The 18717-nt window shown below is 37.5% G+C and overlaps 1 protein-coding gene across 1 annotated transcript; it reads right to left on the bottom strand.

Annotated features, from left to right (window-relative positions):
- Positions 1-1640: 1640 nt before the first annotated feature.
- Positions 1641-2432, bottom strand: LOC117175548. The gene is made up of 2 exons (XM_033365258.1): positions 1967-2432; positions 1641-1885 (listed from the first exon to the last, which is right to left on the bottom strand). Exons 1-2 carry the CDS (start codon positions 2430-2432, stop codon positions 1641-1643), a joined length of 711 nt encoding a protein of 236 aa, XP_033221149.1.
- Positions 2433-18717: the final 16285 nt, after the last annotated feature.

Here is an 18717-nt window from a genome sequence, read left to right on the forward strand (position 1 = left end):
CTCTTTGCGAATTTCCACATACTGTGGCACACAAACCAAAGAGGGTAGTGCAGGCAGAACCAGAATCTCTACGACCAAAAGAACCAACGACGAGACAATGAGAAGAACAAACTATAACGAAAACGTCAACTAGCACCTGCGAGTGAACGAACATTAGGCGTGAGCCGACAGTACGAGCCATTGACAGGTTCTGATAAGTCTCGACAACGCTCGACTAGAGAGAGGGGAGAAGGCGGCCGGGGGGGGGGTATAGCTTCAGTTTTGATGTAGCACAGACGCTCGTGTGCTCGTAGACAGACATGACCCAGGGACCGCACAATTATTTAAGCGTTTTACTCGAAAATACGCAATTTTGAGCCATTTCCCCCTCCATGGGGATTGGCAGTTTCGGATTGGACTGGGCCACTTTTCCGCATCCAGGCGTTTCCTGGACGCACAATGTTGGTTTTTCGCCCCAGCCTACTACGTAATCCAGTCCAGCCGCTGAAAATGGTCGAACTGATGGAGTGACTTTGAAAGATGGGAGAGGACTCATAACCTGATTACAAGAGTTTTCTTGATGTCTCGCGCAGATGACACATCGAGACAACACGCGCTTCACAACCGTACGTCCAGAGAGAATCCAATATCTTTTTCTTAAGTAAGGCAATGTTAGTTAAGGACCGCCGTGTCACATGAACTTATATCTATTCCTCTTAATCAAGTTCGTTAACGGTGAGTCCTTAGGCAAGATGTAAGGACATTTCTCCTCATTATCTAATAAGGCATGAGACAGTCGACTTACCAACCTCAGTAGTCTATCAGAGTTTAAAAAAGGCAGTAGCTTCAATAATGTACTTGATTTCGAAACAGTTAATTATCTTCGTACCTTGATAACATCCTCATAAAAGGCTTCTTGCTGTATGTGGCCGTCGTTGATTGACAAGGCGGCAATTCGAACTGCTTCTTACGAAGTCGATCAACGAACTGAAAACAGAGAGCAGTAATTCTTACCAAATTCGTAAGTGACATGTGCATGTGATATCAACCTTACTCGTAAGTAACTACTAATTCGAGTCTAGAAATTATAGTCATTCGAGGATTCGAGTCACACGAATTGAGCTCGAAGGTGGTGTAACACGAAGGTATAACATGGCTCCTAATGCCTTTTCTGAGGAATCTGCGAATCCGCGAAGTTCACAGTAATAAAAACATGTAGAACCTAAACAACGTGGGATGTTTAGAGTGAAAAGGTTCGCCAACTGGTTTCTGAACTTTGTCCAAGTAGCGCCGTATTCAGCTGGAAGTATACCATTCCAACCTACCTTGAGAGCCCACAGGCTTTGCATGAAGATCTTGGCCTTGACGATGACTGGTGTTAGCCATCCCAGTGGATCGAATACGCTAGCTATCTCCGAAAACACTGTTCGTTTTGTGACCTGACTTATCTCCGATAATGAAACAATCTGAAACCGTAAGGTATCAGGAGAGGGTTGCCATAAAATGCCAAGAGCACAAAAAAATGGATCCTGATTTAGCAAAACAGACGTTGCATTCTTTCAATGTTCAACGGGTACTCCCTGCAGAACCTTTTTCCGTTTAGAAACCCATTTTTTCAAAATAAAGCCTCCCGCTTGTAGTAACCAGTCCACCTGTTTGCTCTATTCTTGAGCTATGTCGACATTATCAGCCACATAGACTTCCCTATTTAGAATTTCAGTAGCAAGGGACATCTTCTCGATGTCTGTGGTGAAGATGACTGGATACATCCTCCATCCTAGAATGACATCCGATAGTTCTGTCTGTAATTTGGATACAGAATGTAAGAGATCATTCAAGGATAGCCCTTTATCAGTGTGTTGAGAAGCGTTGAAAACAACTTGCAATTTAGTGCTCGAGCTCTTCTCTTTTATCACACAATGATGTGATAAGAAATAACCCTGATTGGGTTTTAGATCTTCTACTCTGGAGACGAGTTCCTACTCGCCAAACTCTGAGTAGTCCTTGATAACATCAGAGTATTTCTTGTATAAGTCAGGATCTCGCCGGAAACGTCTTTTTCTCTGGATGAGAGCCCGGTAAGCTTCTGCTCTTGAATCTCCAAGATTAAGAGAGCGATCCTTTAGAGGTAGGCGCACGATGTAGCGTCCATCGTGACTAAGTTGATGAGTGGAGGAAAAAAGCTGCTCAAAATCCTCTTCGGCTAGACTATATTCCGAAATGGTCGAAGGTACGTCCTCCTGGATTACAAATCTCCGTAGTGAGTTCGGTAGTTCATAATCTACCGTAGTTTGTAATCCAACAAGAGAATGCCTGGAAGAAGAAAACTCTTCTGATAAAAATCCTGAAAGAATCCAACCTAACGAAGTTTGTGGAGCGGTTGGAGTTCCTAAGCTACCTTTTCTTAGCCCCTCTTCAATAACATAGGAGTAGACCTCTGCCCCTAGAATCATTTTGATAATTCGACCTGTTCGCAAAAAAGGTTCTGCCAATTCTAAACCCTTGAAACGTTTCCAACCCCCTTTATGGATACCATCAGGAGGTACATATGAAGTTAGTCTAGATAAAATGAGTGCTCTTACCATAAAAGTAGTTTGAGTATTGATTCGAGAGCAAACATTTATTTAAATCAGTCCTCTGGTGAGTCTCGTTTTTAGATTGCCTACACTAAGCACCGAGATGATAGCGTGTTCTCTGATCAGTCTTAATCTCTGGACATGTGACTCCGATATGAAAGACGCCTGAGCCCCTTGATCCAGTAGTATTCGAGTTCGATGTCGACTTCCATTTGAAGCTTTAGTGTCCACAAAAGCAATAGCCAGTCGGACAGGTCCCTCCAGTCACATGGATTTTTGTGTGTCGTGAGCATTGGCAGAATCTGTAGAGTTAGGCAAAGAACTAGAAAAAGGTTTACTGAGGGGGGTTTAGAGTGGAAGAGTCGGTAGGTTGAAGTGAAAGGGAGGCAGATTCTGAGGAACCAGGTTGTGATCTATTAGCACTATGTGGTTTCCTAGATAGCTGTAACACGAAGTGTGCTTTCTTACAAGTTCTTTCCTCTGCTTGAGATCTTTGCTTCGCAAATGTGTACAAAAGATTATAGAATGCTTGCCTGTACATAAGGAGCACGACAATTCTCTCATTGCGGCATTGTGAGTGTGAGTCGTCTCACCACCCCTTTTATCCTTTTGGAAGCGACTACTGTCCGCAGTAGAAGATGAACGAATCAAAGTTGCAGCTATGTTCTCCACGGCTTCCAGCCTGCTGGCCTTGCCTGTCAGAAATTGGTTGAGTGAATCAAAAGTAGGCTGGTTATCCAAAGTTCTAGTTGGTTCTCCTAGGATTTGCGAGGGGTTGCATTCAACCGCTAAGCTGTCATAAAGACAACTCAATCTTCCCATTAATCCTTAGGTCGATTCAAGGAAGTAAAAGCGCCGATGACCTCACAAGTACCATTAAATAAGGAACAGAGTTCAGTTGAGGTTTCCCTACTCATCGACTTTAATGAAAACAGCTTATTCAAATAGCTGTTCACTAATAGTCGAGCGTTGTCATATCTCTTGAATAGGGTCTGCCACGCACTTTCGAAATTAACCTCAGTGGTCGGGATGCTGGCTATCAATTGAGCCGGTTCCCCACTCACACTCAGTTTCAGGTAGTGAATCTTTAGTACGTTTAGGAGTTCCGTATCCCTTCTCACCATGGAATCAAATAGATCACGGAAAGCTGGTCACTCCATATAAACTCCCGAGAACTTGGGTAGTTCCAACCGTGGAAACGTCTTTTGTTTCTGAGTAACCGTAGGTACTGCGGTCTCCTTTTGTTCAGTAGCAGCTGAGAAACTGTTCAAAAAGTTTATCATGTAGGACTTTGCGCCTAGGAATTTTTGCTCACAAAGCACGTGGTAGAAAAGAAAGAACAGCTGCAGCAGTGAAACAAACAAGGAGTGAAAGATGTTTAAAAGAAAAAGGATGGATAATGTTCATGCTATGGTCAATATATCGTGGAGGAGTAATTACCCAAATTTCTAGAAATGTCTAGGCGATTCTCAAAGATTCTAGAAAGTTCGACCTTAAAATACCATTTTGCTTGTATCGAAGATTCTCCAGAGTTCTAGAAATATCTAGAAATATTTAGGTGATTTTCAAAGCTTCTAGAAAGTTAGACCTCTTTTCAGTATCGTTAAATATTTAAAAAGTTATTATATTATTTAATGCAGTATAATAAATAATAGCTTTGTTCAATATTTTCAAGAAATGTGTATGAAAATAGATTGCACTTGTCAGTTCTGGAAAAGTGCATCGAATTTTCTGTGACATACGCAATTGATATTTTAAATTGATTTTCTCGTTGTAATTTATTAAACAATGCTTTCAACTTAATAGCGAAATGAAATAAGACATTCCGAAAGTTATAATAGCTTTCTATAATCATCATTTGATTATATTTCGAAAATAACAATCAACTTACATGGAAAGATAATCTTTTTAGTACGTTAGTTCTGGAAACGTGCATCAAATTTTCTATGACATACGCAATTGATTTTTCCAATTGATCTTTCCCCTTTTCAATATCGTTAAATATCTAAAAAGTTCTTATTCATGTGATTAAATATTATGAAGAAAAAAAAATGAATGGAAAAGAAAATCTTTCTAGTACGTTAGTTCTGGAAACGACCATGCAGCAGCACATAGGGGAAGATGGAGCGCGACGAAACAGGCGGGTAAAATAGAATGCAACTATATCTGGAAAAATATTCACACTTTAAGTTTAATATGAATTTATTAAATAAAAATAAGTCTAATTAGTTGAGGTAAATGCAAAAAGAATTGATATTTTATGTAAACTGTATTAGAAAGTGCAAACGTTTAGCATTTTAAAACTCAGGAATAGTGTGATTTTCGAGAGAAAATAAAGTGCTAATAATGTTCTCGTCCCATTTTGACTTAAAAGAATGTAAAAAAATGATGTTTAAATTTTCTCTTCTTGGCATTAGATTTAATTATCAATTATTTAGAAAAGAAAATTACGAATTTCAAATAAAATTATCGTTGGGGCGAGATGAAACAAGTTGAAATGGGGCGGAATGGAACACCGGAACGCCCGCAAACTTAACCTATCGCAGTCACTGTAAGTATAGCCAGTCGCCGGTCGCAGGTTGGCGGTGCTAGCTTGCCGCCAACTCAGCGGCGCCCTCTACGAAAATCATTCAAAAATCAATAAATTAAACAAATTGACTAGGTTCGATTTTTTTGCTATTTTTTTCTTTACAATGAGCTGTGAACGGCTTTTGTTAGGTCGACCCTTATTTACAAAAACTACCTTCTGTAAGGAAAAAGTATTTTAAAAACGTATTAAACAAATGACTAGGCTAGACTTTTTTTCTATTTTTTTTTTATTTTAAATTTCATATTGAACACTTTTGTAAAATCAACCCTTATTTTAAAAAGCAACCACCTGTGCTGCACAAAAGTATTTAAGAAATTAAACGATCAAATGAAAAACACTTATAAACCATGAACACGATATTTTTAAAGCATAACTAAGGAGCAAAATTATTGTTCACCCCTATTCGTTACAAAAACAACCCCCGTATTTGTATCCGAATTCAAAAACAAAGACTTAATTCAAAAATTGTATACATTAACTGTTGGGACTTTTATCCTCCTGATAAATTATATATTAAAAAAACAATATCCTGTATTGAAAATTTTTTTAAAATGTCTATATCTGCATAGATGGAACCTACTTATATAATAGTAACATGGTACATTTAAGCGTCATTATTTCTCACCCCTATTCATTACAAAAATAACCACCGAAATTTACATAATTTTCCAGTCTATGTGTGTATAATCAAAAAATATAATTAACCTTTTGCGATGCACCTTTTAATGCCTTTAATCAACTTTCAGCGCGACAATTAGGTTTATCAAACTAGTACCTGTACGAACGAAATTTTCCAATTTCTTTGTATCAGAATTTAGGGATTTTTTGGTATCTTAAACGCAACAACAACTAATTTTTGAAAACCACCCCTACTGAAAATAAAACTACCCTATTTTAGAAACTCAAGTTCGGGAAAAACAGATTTTGCGCTTGATTTGGGCTTCCGAACGCACGCAAAAATCCAAAACCTACCCAAAAATCGGAGAGGATATTATCGAGGAACCCAAAAATCAGTCTCCATGGGCACTGGAAATACTTTAAAAAGATTATTTTCGGCCAAAGTTATATATACGTGGTAGAGAGGGGTTGCTTTCAGACGTTATGGGAAGGAGCTAAAAATCGGAAAGGGTCTTTTCGAGAAGCCCAAAAATCAAAGACTCCATTGACACAGGAAAATTCTCAAAAAATTATTATTTACAATTTCATATCTACATTGTAGATAGGGGTTGATTTTAGACGTTAAGGGTTAGAGCCAAAAATCGCAAAGGGTATTATCAAAGAGCCCAGAAGTCAGACTCCATAGACACTGGAAAATACTTCAAGAGATTAATTTCCGGTTTGACTCGTGTAAAAAACTACGAATTGTTTGCCGAAGTTTCGTAAACATTGCAGTTCACATCTTCAGGGCAGTTCATAGTTTCAGTTCAGCCCTGAAGATGTGAACTGCAATGTTCACTAAACGTCGGCAAACAATTCGTAGTTTTTGACACGAGTGAAACCCGAAATATCTCTTTTATCAAAATGAATCATCGTGAAAGCATAAAATCTATTTTCAAGAGATTAAGTTTTTACAATTGCATATCTACGTGGTAGAGAGGGGTTGATTTTAAACGTTAAGGCTTTGAGTAAGAAATCGGAAAGGGTATTTTTGAGGAGCCCAAAAATCAAAGACCCCATTGACACTCGAAAATTCTGAAAAAAATTATTTTTACAATTTTACATCTACGTCTTAGAGAGGGGTTGACTTTAGACGTTAAGGGTTGGAGCCAAAAATCGAAATGGGTATTATCAAGGAGCCTAAAAATCAGACTCCATAGATGCTGGGAAATACTTCAAGAGATTAATTTTTCACAATTTCTTATCTACGTGGTGGAGAGGAGTTAAATTTAGACGTTAAGGGTTTGAGCCAAAAAGCGGAAAGAGTATTTTCGAGAAACTCAAATATCAGACTCCATGGTCTATGGAAAATTCTCAAAAAGATTATTTAAACAAAGTTTTATATCGACGTGGTATAGGGGGATTGATTTTAGACGTTAAGGGTTGTAGCCAAAAAATTGGAGAGCGTATTTTCGAGGTGCCCAAAAATCAGATACTCTATTAACACTGGTAAATTTTCAAACAGATGATTTTTTTACAATTTCGTATCTACGTGTTAGAGAGGGGTTGATTTTAGACGTTAATTGTTAGAGAAAAAAAAACGGAATGGTTATTTTTGAGGAATCCCAATATCAAAGACCCCATTGAAACTGAAAAATTCCAAAAAAAGTTGTTTTTAAAATTTTACATCTACCTGGTAAAGAGGGGTTGATTTTACAAGTTGAGGGTTGGAGTCCAAAAATTGGAGTGGGTATTTTCAAAAAGCCTAAAAATGAGTCACTTCATTGACAATGGGAAATTGGTAAGAAGTTTATATTTTTACAATTTTATATCTACGTGGTAGGGGGTGGTGGATTTTCGACGTGAAGGGTTGGAACCAAAAAATTGGAGTGGGTATTTTTGAGAAGCATAGGTCTACAAGTTTCAAACGTTAGGACACGCCCCTTTAACCTATCCGCGTAGTCATATCTAAGTAATATTTAATCACATCAAATTATATCAATGATTTTTGGGATCCTCAAAAATTACATCTTCGATTTTTGGGTACCAACCCTTAATCTCTAAAATCGACCCCTCTGTACCACGTAGAAATTAAATTGTAAAAAAATTATCTTTTAGGGCATTTTCCAGTGTCGATGGAATCTCTGATTATTGGGATTCTCGAAAATACTCGCTCTGATTTTTGGGATCCAATCGTTAACGACATTGGAGAATAATGAGAGAGCACAACAATCAGGAGGACAAAAGTTCCAACAGTTAATTTATACAATTTTTGTCTTTAGTCTGCTATTCGGATACAAATACGGGGGTTGTTTTTGTAACGAATAGGGATGAACAATAATTATTTCGGAGAGAAGTTTACGAAGTGCAGCATTGACTGGACGAAGACGCAGATAACATAAATAGTTTCCAGGAGCTGTGTTATGCCCTCATAAGACCTAAAGAAGAATGCCCACCCATCACTACCAAAGAGGTGAAAAAAGTGTTTAGAGGAATGAAGAACTATTCCGCTCTGGGACCAGATGGTATCAATACCTTCTGGTAGACGAAGTTTTCTTCAACCCATCAGCACTTCTCCTGTATTCACAGCTATCCTAAATGATAGGATTGTTTGAGCAATTGAATCTGTGTAGCAAGAAATGTATAAACAACGCGGCTCAAAGAAAGGCGTAGAAGGATGTCAGGAGAACCTGCTCATCGATAGATGTGCCTGCAAAGATGCAGCATACTACCAGCGAGATCTGTCGATGGCCTGAATTGATTATCGGAAAGCTGTCGATTCGACCTCCCATAGACTTATCATCTGTCTTTTGGAAATCTTAAATGTTCATCCGAAAATAGTTAGGTGCATAGAGAGATTGATGCCGCTTTGGAAAACCAGATTTACTAACTCATCTGGAAAAATTCTTGTTACAACTAACAGGGTAACCCTTCAGAGAGGTGTCTTTGAGGCCGACACGATAAGCCCACTCGTCTTTTGCCTCACATTATTGCCACGATCTCTAGCACTTTCCGACGGGTAGTTTTTCGGCAAATTATATCTAGCTCTAGGGATTATCGAACAATCTACTAAGAAAATAGGAATGGAATTTGGGTTAGACAAATGCGTCAAGGTTTATTTGAAGCGAGGAAAACATAATGGAATCCCTGAAGACCCTGAGGTCGTCGATAGATGAGCTATCCGACACCTTTAAGCTGGAGAGACCTATACATACCAGGGCGTGCCACAGAGCCGTACTCACTCCTGAAAGCCCGGATTAAAAAAGCACAAGAGAAAAACTTTCGTGAACAGCTCCTCGATAAGTGGATGCACGGCATCTTCTACGGAAATGTGGAGGATCAGTCAATGTCGTATGCGCTAACTTTTGCTTTCCTTAAATCACCGCGATTGAAGTCTGGCACGGAGGGTTTCATTTTGCATGTCAAGAAAGTGTCAATTCCACCTTAACCTACCGTCGCTACATTTTGAACCAAGACATTCCCGACGATAGCTGCAGGGCGTGCCATGTACCATCTCTGTCACTCTTACTGCATTAACCTTGATATCTCTCCCCTAAATTATCCTAGAAAAATCGAGTCAATAGTCGAGAATTAAAAGTACCGCATATACTGGCACTTTATTTTCTCCACAATTGTTTCCGTTGCACACTCGAGGCCTGACATGGTTCTCCTTGACTTTGAGAAGCGAACCATGTTCGTTATCGAATTTTCGGCACCAGCTGACAAAAACATCATAGCCAAGGAGAATGAAAAGAAAGAGATATATACCATATAAGGGAGTTGCGACGATTGTACCCAGAATATTCTGTTAAACTAATCGTCCTTCTCATCGACGTTCTTGAAGGCGCCAAGCTTTCCCTGGTCAGTAGCCTGAAAATCAACCCTGCATGTAAACAATATGCTTAAACACTTGCAGGGGGAAAATGCAGAAGGCGGTCATCCTTGGCTCGCTCCGTGTCCTCAGGCTGCACTAGACTTTTCCCGGATCGTCGTATTGATTCCGTTATAGACTGAAGTCAACTATCTCACGGTAATGAGACGTGGTTGTGGCTGAAATTTTATCGCGATTTGGCTGGGATCGGGTGCAGTTTTTCAGATTAGCACCGGCTCCAGGCGAAATCCAGCGGTTGTCCTTATGACAAACTTTTAATTGTATAACATTATATAATATGTGAGTCAATAAATTAAAAAAAAATCGAAATCGTATACTTAAATTATAGATTTTAAATAGTGAAAAGAAAACGTAATTGTAGAAAGCAAGAAGTATGCAAGAGTATACAATATGAATTGGAGTTTTTAAAAGAGCACACCCAATGATAAAAATACGATCGCGCATATAGCAGTTTTCAATAAGCGTGAATCCGCTAATTGTAGGTTACTTCAGGTTGAGTTCAACTGAGTGGAATATGCAGATTAAAATTTAACAGAATTGTTTCGAATGAGAAGTATGAAGTGATAAATTTGAATAGGACAATGCTGACTAAGCAAAAATTAAAGAAATAAAAATTAAATAATATTGTAATATATTATAATTGATGCAACAATTTATTTATAAATTTAATGATTATTTAGTTTTGATTCTCTTCTCACAATGGTTTCAATAGATTATCCTGTACAAGAATTATAAAATTTACACTGAATTAAGCTCCAGTGACATTCAACTACATGTATGCCAGGATTTTCTTAAAAGTTGCCCATTGAACTATTTTTTAATGAATAATTTGCAATATTTAATTTAAATTTGTTTTGTTTTTAAATTAATACTTTTTTATCGCTACTATCGTTTCAGAAATTCAAAACCCATTCAAATTCAGGTGAATGGATTTTTATTTCCTAGAAGCAGAGAGGCTATCTCAATAGTGTAGCCGACACTTAAGGTTCATCTTTTAAGCTTTCGCATTAAAATTAATAACTAGGTTCTTGTTAGTTTCAAAAATAACAGCCTAAGGCAAAATAATTCGGAATCTGCGGGCTCCGATGATTTCAGATATCTGACTTTTTTTGAATGTTTAAAATTTGAATTAATACAACGTTTCTCGTAAATAGAATGAGAGACGCCAAAAAAGACATATATAATATATGTATATTAGCATACAAGTTATAATTATAAATAAGTATAATGAGAAAATTCATCATTTAAAAATAAAAAGTGTTAATAATTTGAAAAAAAAATTTAAAGGGAAAGTCGGGTTAGCGACGGCCAGCCACTAAATATCTGCCCGCTCGGTACGTGACGAATACAGAAGGACCATTATATTACTTTCGCATCACTCTTAAAAGGACCTCTAAAAGGACATTGAAAAGGACCTAAATCTCTCTGACTATCTCTGAGAATAACTCATCCAAATTCATTCTGCAGATAGTCTCACACCCGCCAGGCCATTTTGCCTCAGAATATTCTGAGATTTCTATCGTTAGGGCATACATCTGCTTACCTACAGAAAGTATACAGCAGCGAAAGAGACTATCCATCCTCTGTCTTTTTCACTTCTGTGTTGCCTCCTGTTGGCTTTCAATCGCTGAGGGGAATTTTACAGTCCATCGCTGTTATAAAATTCCAGCGTTATAAAGTTTTCCAAAGAAGTACTCAAAGCAATGTAGAGAGCGCGCGAAAATTTAAATCTCTTATCCATAACTTAAAACCAATTACACAGAGCTGTAAATATTCAATATGCGTACGTAATTCATTTGACTCATATGGTAGCTCAATACAGATTGGAGGGGCACAAGGCTGCGGAATGAATGTATATGATACTTATGGATGAGCAGTATAATTCTTAATGTCCAGTATGATTAAATGTTACATATGGATGCGCAGTATATCATTTGACAGTACGTAGAGCTGTGCATTGTAAATATATATTACCTTTGGCTGTACAGGACACTTGTACGGCAGCGAGGCTAAGTGTTACTATTTTGAAGCATTCTGTAATACGGTTATGTTTCAAGCTAAATGCGGTTGAAGCAGTTATTTGGTGCCACAGGATAATGGTTCATATCTGTGCTAAGATAATGTTTCATACCTGTGCTAAGATGATCGTTCATATCTGTGCCAAGATAAAGGTTCATATCTGTGCTAAGATAATGGTTTATATCTATGCTAAGATACAACGGTCGATAAGTGCTCACCGGTAACAGATGGCACCACCGTAAAGTCAGTTAAATTCAAGGGAATTAAAAAATTGGCAGGAAATTTAAATGTATACAAGATTAAAACTTTTAAAATGAGAAAAATAATTTGTCCACGTGTCAGAAATGTTCGAAATTTTAGGTTAGTTAAGCGGAGGACCCGTAAAAAATTTATTTGCGACCTTTCTTGTGTGAACGGTTGCATGAATCAGATAAAAGAAAACAATTATAAAATGAAAATATTTTTCACATAAACAACAAAATATATCTATTGAAACGGTAAACAATTTTTGCCTTTGAAATGTTTATTTATTCTTATAATACAGCGAAACTCTGAGCCTGGGCCGATTTTGGAGTTGAAGAAGGTGAGAAATTACCCAGATAGACTGCCGTTTTGCAGAAAACGCTTTTGTTCACATCTGAGCGACCGCCGCTCGCTCCCACTTGTGGCATGACAGAAATTCGCGGAAAGACTAAATATCAGGGGTCCTATTTCCAGGGTTCGCTGCACTTGCAGTGATGATAGTGTTAATGGTGATAGGGATGGATGTGGTGGTGGGGATCGTAGTAGTAGGGTGGCGGTGGTGGTGGACGGAGTCGTGAATATGGTTGTGAAGCTCTGAATGGAAGGTTGCTTCTCAACTAGTCGTAACTATGGTGATTCTGATGACCATTCAACTCCCTTATTTTTATAAACAGAAATGTAGCAAAAGCCGTTCATCAGCATTGATTCAGCTGCAACCACGTCAACATGAATTTCAGCAATTCTTCAACGTTGCTTTTAACGTTACTTCAACGTTGATTTTACGTTACTTTAACGTAATTTCAACGTTAATTTTACTTAATTTTGATATTGAATCGCGACCACTAGTATCAGTCACTCTCGTCATACACAGTCAATTTGAAGAGAAGATTGTTTGCTTTCTTGTAAGAGAATATTTGATGCCTCTTCAGGACGTTGACTCGGAAAAAGACTTTTACATGATATTAACAAGTAGAAGTTATTCTGATGCTTCACAGTTTAATTACTGTATAGCTTATAAAGCATCTCACTAATAGACGTGCCTGTGGTGGCAATGATAATAGTAGTGGTTGCAATTCAGTCTCGAACTAAAGTCAAATCAACGTTGAAGTTACGTTAAATTAACTTCAAATCAACACACATTAAGGGAGTAGAATGTTCATCACAATCACTATAGTTACGACTGGTTGAGAAGCAACCTTCCATTCAGAACTTTACCACCACATTCACTACCCCGACCACCAACACTGCTACCCCTACTACTACCACCCCCACCACTACATCAAGCACCATTAGCATTAACACAGATAAAAATTCAATGGTGACCTTCATTTTGACCTTGAAGTTGAACTACATGGCTGTTTGAAGGTCAACCTTATTTTTTTTTTAAATTAAAACCCCCTTTTTTACATCTGCAATCGGTAAAGCGGAAAATTCTACGTTCACGGACGTACCCAAGTCCTAGGTCAATTGTAACGTTCAAGGTCAGTAAGAGGTTATTTGAAATTAAAAAAGTTTTCCAATAGGTCAGTGTAATTCCTGAAGTAAATTTCAACGAGAAATTCATTGGTGAGCTTTGTATTAATCTTAGTTACAGCGTTTTGAATATTGTGAAATCATAAGGAAATCTTTCATTAAAAGTTCCAGGTGTTCTGGTGAAAGTTATGTTCCTCCCTCAAGAGTTATACAGTCCTATACCGTTTTTCGATACCTAAGTCAATACCTAAGGCGATACCATAAGTCCTATACTATACGAATATTATGAATCGAAACTAAATGCACGTATTACGAGTACATACTTACTATCTTTCGCTGAAAGATTATTATGGCGGAAGTTAAACTTTCGGAACGAGAGAGGGTATCTGTATTAATGATGCGTGGTTGGGGAGATCGAGTTCGATCTTATGATCAAGTTCGCTTGCTTTTTAATCGCAATTTTCGTAATGGAGAAGGGTTAAATCCTGTATCAAAATCAACAGTTGAAAGAACTGTAAGGTGCTTTATGAATCATGGATCTATCAAGGACCTTCAGAGAACTGGTCAGCCAATATCTGCAGGATCTTAGGAGATGCAGATGGACATAGCCCAAGTATTTGTTAAAAACCCACACCTTAGTGTACGTCGAGCTAGTGATGAGCGTGACGTTGCTCCTGGGACAGTGCAAAATATTTTAAAAAGCATTAATTTCCATCCTTACAGAGTTCATCTGGTGTAAGAGCTCAATGAAAGCGATCCTGATCGTCGGGTTGAATTTTGTGAAATTATGATGGACAGAATTGATAACGATCCTCTTTTCATGTACAATACAGTATTTTCAGATGAATCTACTTTCACTTTAAAAGGTGAAGTTAACAGGCAAAATTGTAGATATTGGTCTGACACAAATCCTGATTGGAAGTTGGAGAGTCACTCACAATATCCACAAAAGATTAATGTTTGGACCGGTATTTTGAATGATACATTGATAGGCCCTTTCTTCATTGATGGTAATCTCAATGCGCGTACATATGAAGTGATTTTCAGAAACCAAATTGTACCACGAATAAGGGAGATTACAGGCCATCATTTTCAAAATTTTTGGTTCTAGCAGGACGGAGCAGCGGCTCATTGCGGTAGGGAGGTTCGAGCATATTTGGATACTCAGTTCCCTCAAAGGTGGATTGGAAGGAGCGGTGAAATCGAGTGGCCTGCTAGATTCCCTGATCTGATGCCTCTCAACTATTTTCTTTGGGGTTATTTAACGAGCAAAGTATACTCAACGCAACCGCAAAGCTTAGCCGAATTGCAGAATCGGATTCTACAACAGGCTCACCAATGAATTTCTCGTTGAAATTTACTCAAGGAATTGCACTGACCTCTTGAAACACGTTGTTAATTTCGAATAACCTCTAACTGACCTTGAACGTTACAATTGATCTATGATCTGAACGTAGAATTTTCCGCTCTATCGATTGCAGATGTAAAAAAAGGGGTTTCCATTTTAAAAAACAAAGTTGACCTTCAAAAAGCCATTAAGGTCAACTTCAAGGTCAAAATGAAGGTGACCATTGAATTCCCCGTTGAAATTTACTTCAGGAATAATCTTAACTTTTTGAAAAATATTTTACCTGAGGAAATATGCAACTGTCCCGGGACTTTTTGGACACCCTGTATATTCTTTCTGCGAATTTGCGTCACGCCGCAACTTGGGACAAGTGGCGGTCGCGCATGTGTGAACAAAAGCGTTTTCTACAATACGGAACTCTATCTGGGTAATTCCTCACCTTCCCAAAACCGGCCCAGGCTCAGAGTTTCACTGTATTATAAGAATAAATAAACATTTTCAAAGGAAAAAATTGTTTATGGTTTCAATAGATATATTTTGTTGTCTATGTGAAAAATATTTATCATTTTATAACTTTTTTCTTTTATCTAATTCATAGAACCATTCAGACAAGAAAGGTCGCAAATAAATTTTTGATGGATCTCCCGGTAAACTAGCCTCAAATTTCTAGCCTTTGCAACACGTGGAAAAATTATTTTTACTCGTTTTAAATGTTTTAATCTGGAACACATTTAAATTTCCCGCCAATTCTTGCAATTCCCTCGAATATAACTGACTTTATGGTAGTGCCATCTGCTACCGGTGAGCACTTATCGACTGTTGTATCTTAGCACAAATATAAGCCATTATCTTAGTACAGATATGAACCTTTATCTTAACACAGATATGAACGATCATCTTAGCACAGGTATGAACCATTACCTCAGGACAGATATGAGCCATTATCCTCTGACAGTAAATGACTGCTTCACCTGCATTTAGCTTGGAATAGAACCGTATTACAGATCGCGTCGAAACCATGGACATAGGAAACAAGGGACTAGGCATGCCATTGCGGGGGTGATGCAATGAGGGGGGAGGTCCGCCACCTTTTTATATCTCGCGACAAACATGGCAGCGCCCACATGTTGATATTTTCATGCACAGTTTATCGGCAAAAATGCTCGTGCGCATAATCAAATGGCACATCGTAACATGACATCTCTCTCTACTCATGGAATTCTCCCCCCTCCCGTGGATTCAACCCCACTCGCCCAAGTTAGGATGGCATGCCTAGTTCCGTATTTCATATGTCCATGTTCGAAACAGTTACACTTAGCCTCGCTGGCGTACATGTGTCCTGTACAGCCATAGGTAACAAATATTTACACTACACAGCTCTACGTACAGTCAAATGCTGCAGCGCATTTATAAGTACTATAGATGTCCATTGCGCAGCTTTATGCGCTTTCTACATTGATTTGAGTACTTCTCTGGAAAACTTTAACGATGGAATGTTATAACAGCGATGGGTTGTGAACTACCCTCAACAATGGAGCTCAAAGACAGCGATGGGTTGATTTGATTATTTTTATATTTTAAATTTATTTAGATTTAAGTTATGCAAAAGAGATGTAAATTTTCTGCATTTTTATACCTCTGATGAACTTGAAACGACGGAATTTTATAACAGCGATGGGTAGTAAACTTCCTTTCAAACGATAGAGCTCAAAGACAGCGATGGATTGATTTTCTCATTTTAATACTTCAATTTTATTTATATTTAAGTTATGCATAAAAGATTTGAATTTTCTGCATTGTTATACCTTTGACAAACTTAAAAGATGGAATTTTATAACAATTGAAAGACAACGGGAGACAACACGGGAGTGAAAAAGACAGAGGATGGTTCGTCTCTTTCAATTCTGTGTACTTTCTGCAGGTAAGCAGACGTATGAAAACGTTATTATAGTTCTTACTTTCTACAATTACTCTTTCTTTCTACCATTTGAAATCTATAATTTAATTATACGATTTCTAATTTTTTTTACATTTATTTCTACACACAATAATAAAAAAAATTTAGGAATCAATTTTTTGAAATAATTATATTTTATTAAAAAATTATAAATTGTTTCTAGTTGAAAGTTCATCTCTTTGGTTTTAAGATTGATCTTTTATTTTAAAAATTTTCCTTTTTTATGACGCAGAAATAATTTTCTCGGTTTAAAATTTCATTTTTCTTTGGTAAAAATGCATCAGTTTCGTGTAAAATTTATTTTTTGCTCAGAAGCCATATTTTTTAATTCAAAATTCAATTTATGAGTACGAAATTCATCTTTTGTCTTCAAGGTTGTACAATATATATATATAAACTTTAATTTTTTTCTTCAGTGAAGAATCTTCAGTTTTTGAAAATTCGTCTTTTTGGTTATCATATTCTTTTTTTTTATGAATTTTATTTTTTTGATTGAAATATAAACTACGACACTTTTTTGTTGGGCATTTATAGTTTCAGGTAGAAAATTTAAATATTATGTTAAAAATTCAATTATTTTGTTGTAACTTGAATATGCCTTTATATATAAAATTAAAGTAAATAAATGCCCTTCGACAAGAGTTGATAGCAGCACCTAGGCAAACGAAAGAACCCGCTAACAAGAAAATTGAACCTCAAAGAAAACTATTCAGCACACGAAAAAATACATCGAGGAAAAGCAGAAGTTTTAAAATCAAGTCAAGATGAGCAAAATTCCATTGCTGTAGCTGTAGCAACCGAGCTGGGCACTCGACGGGGGCCGTCATAGAATTTCCACGCTTCAAACATCCATGCGGGATTCCGCCGGGGCCCATCATCCTAAGAGGTCTCAGCGGGGCTTTTTCCACACGGGTATGTTTAATTTTTAAGGTTGAAAGTTTTACAATTTTTACGGATTTTAATTATTTACAAATCGATCTTTTTCAGTTGAAAATCCATCCTTTTTGGTAAAAATTATTTTTCTTGTTTAAAAATCATCTAATTTCAATAAAAATGATTTTCAAACATTGTTAAGCATTAAAATTTTTGTTGCAAATTTGTTGTTGTTTTTTTTTGCTTGACAAAATTTGGTTTCAATTGATTTTTTTTATTTTCAATTTCTGATTTCAGTCGGAAAGCTCGGGGTCGCGGGATTTGTTGCACAGGTGGCAACAGTCGGCGAGCACGATTAGCAGCGAGATCATCAATAGCGAATGGGAAAACGGAGGATGATAAAAGGAAAAGGAGAGAGAGGTGGGCGAAGAGGCGGAGAGGGACAATGACTTAAAAAAGGTTAGGACAAAAAAAGAACGCCGCAGAGAAATAGGGATGAAGGGGATATGTTCGTAAAGTTAGAAGTCCTTATAAAAGGATTTAAAGAGAAGACTTGCGGAAGATTGGATGAGACATGCGGAGACTGACTAATATGAAGAAACATGGGGAAGAAGTCAAAGACAAGGTAAAAAAAGTAAGACAAAAGTAAGAAGAATGGGATCAATTATCACTTAGGCATAATTACAAAAGATCACTCGTTAGGAAAAGTGACATGAAACTGTTAGAAGAGAGAGTGAGCAAACTAGAACTAAGGAATGAGTCTAAGGTGGGAGAGAAAGGGAGTATGGAAGAAGTGAGAGAGTTTGAGGTGGTCAAGCATGAGCAGAATGAAATGTGGCGCTTGATACTGATTGAGGTTGAAAAAAGAATGGAAGGGAAAGAGAGAGCGAAAAGGAAAAAGAACATAATAGTGAAGGGTTTGAAAGTGGATAGTGAAAGGGCAGAGGAAGAGATTAGGAAGTTGATGAGAGACTTCGGCGCGCAAGTGAGTGGTAGCAATTGAGTGGTAAGAATAAGAGGACTAGGGTAAGAATTGAAAGACATAGAATATATGTCAACGGAGAGATATGTATTTGGCCCGATGAAGTAGAAGAACTGAAGAAGGATAGGAAACGGATAGTGAATGAAGGAGACAGAGAGCATGAAAAGGGGGATGCAAGAGTCACGGGG

The sequence above is a fragment of the Belonocnema kinseyi genome, chromosome 6 (assembly GCF_010883055.1).
Source record: "Belonocnema kinseyi isolate 2016_QV_RU_SX_M_011 chromosome 6, B_treatae_v1, whole genome shotgun sequence".
In the NCBI taxonomy this organism is placed as follows: Eukaryota; Metazoa; Arthropoda; class Insecta; order Hymenoptera; family Cynipidae; genus Belonocnema; species Belonocnema kinseyi.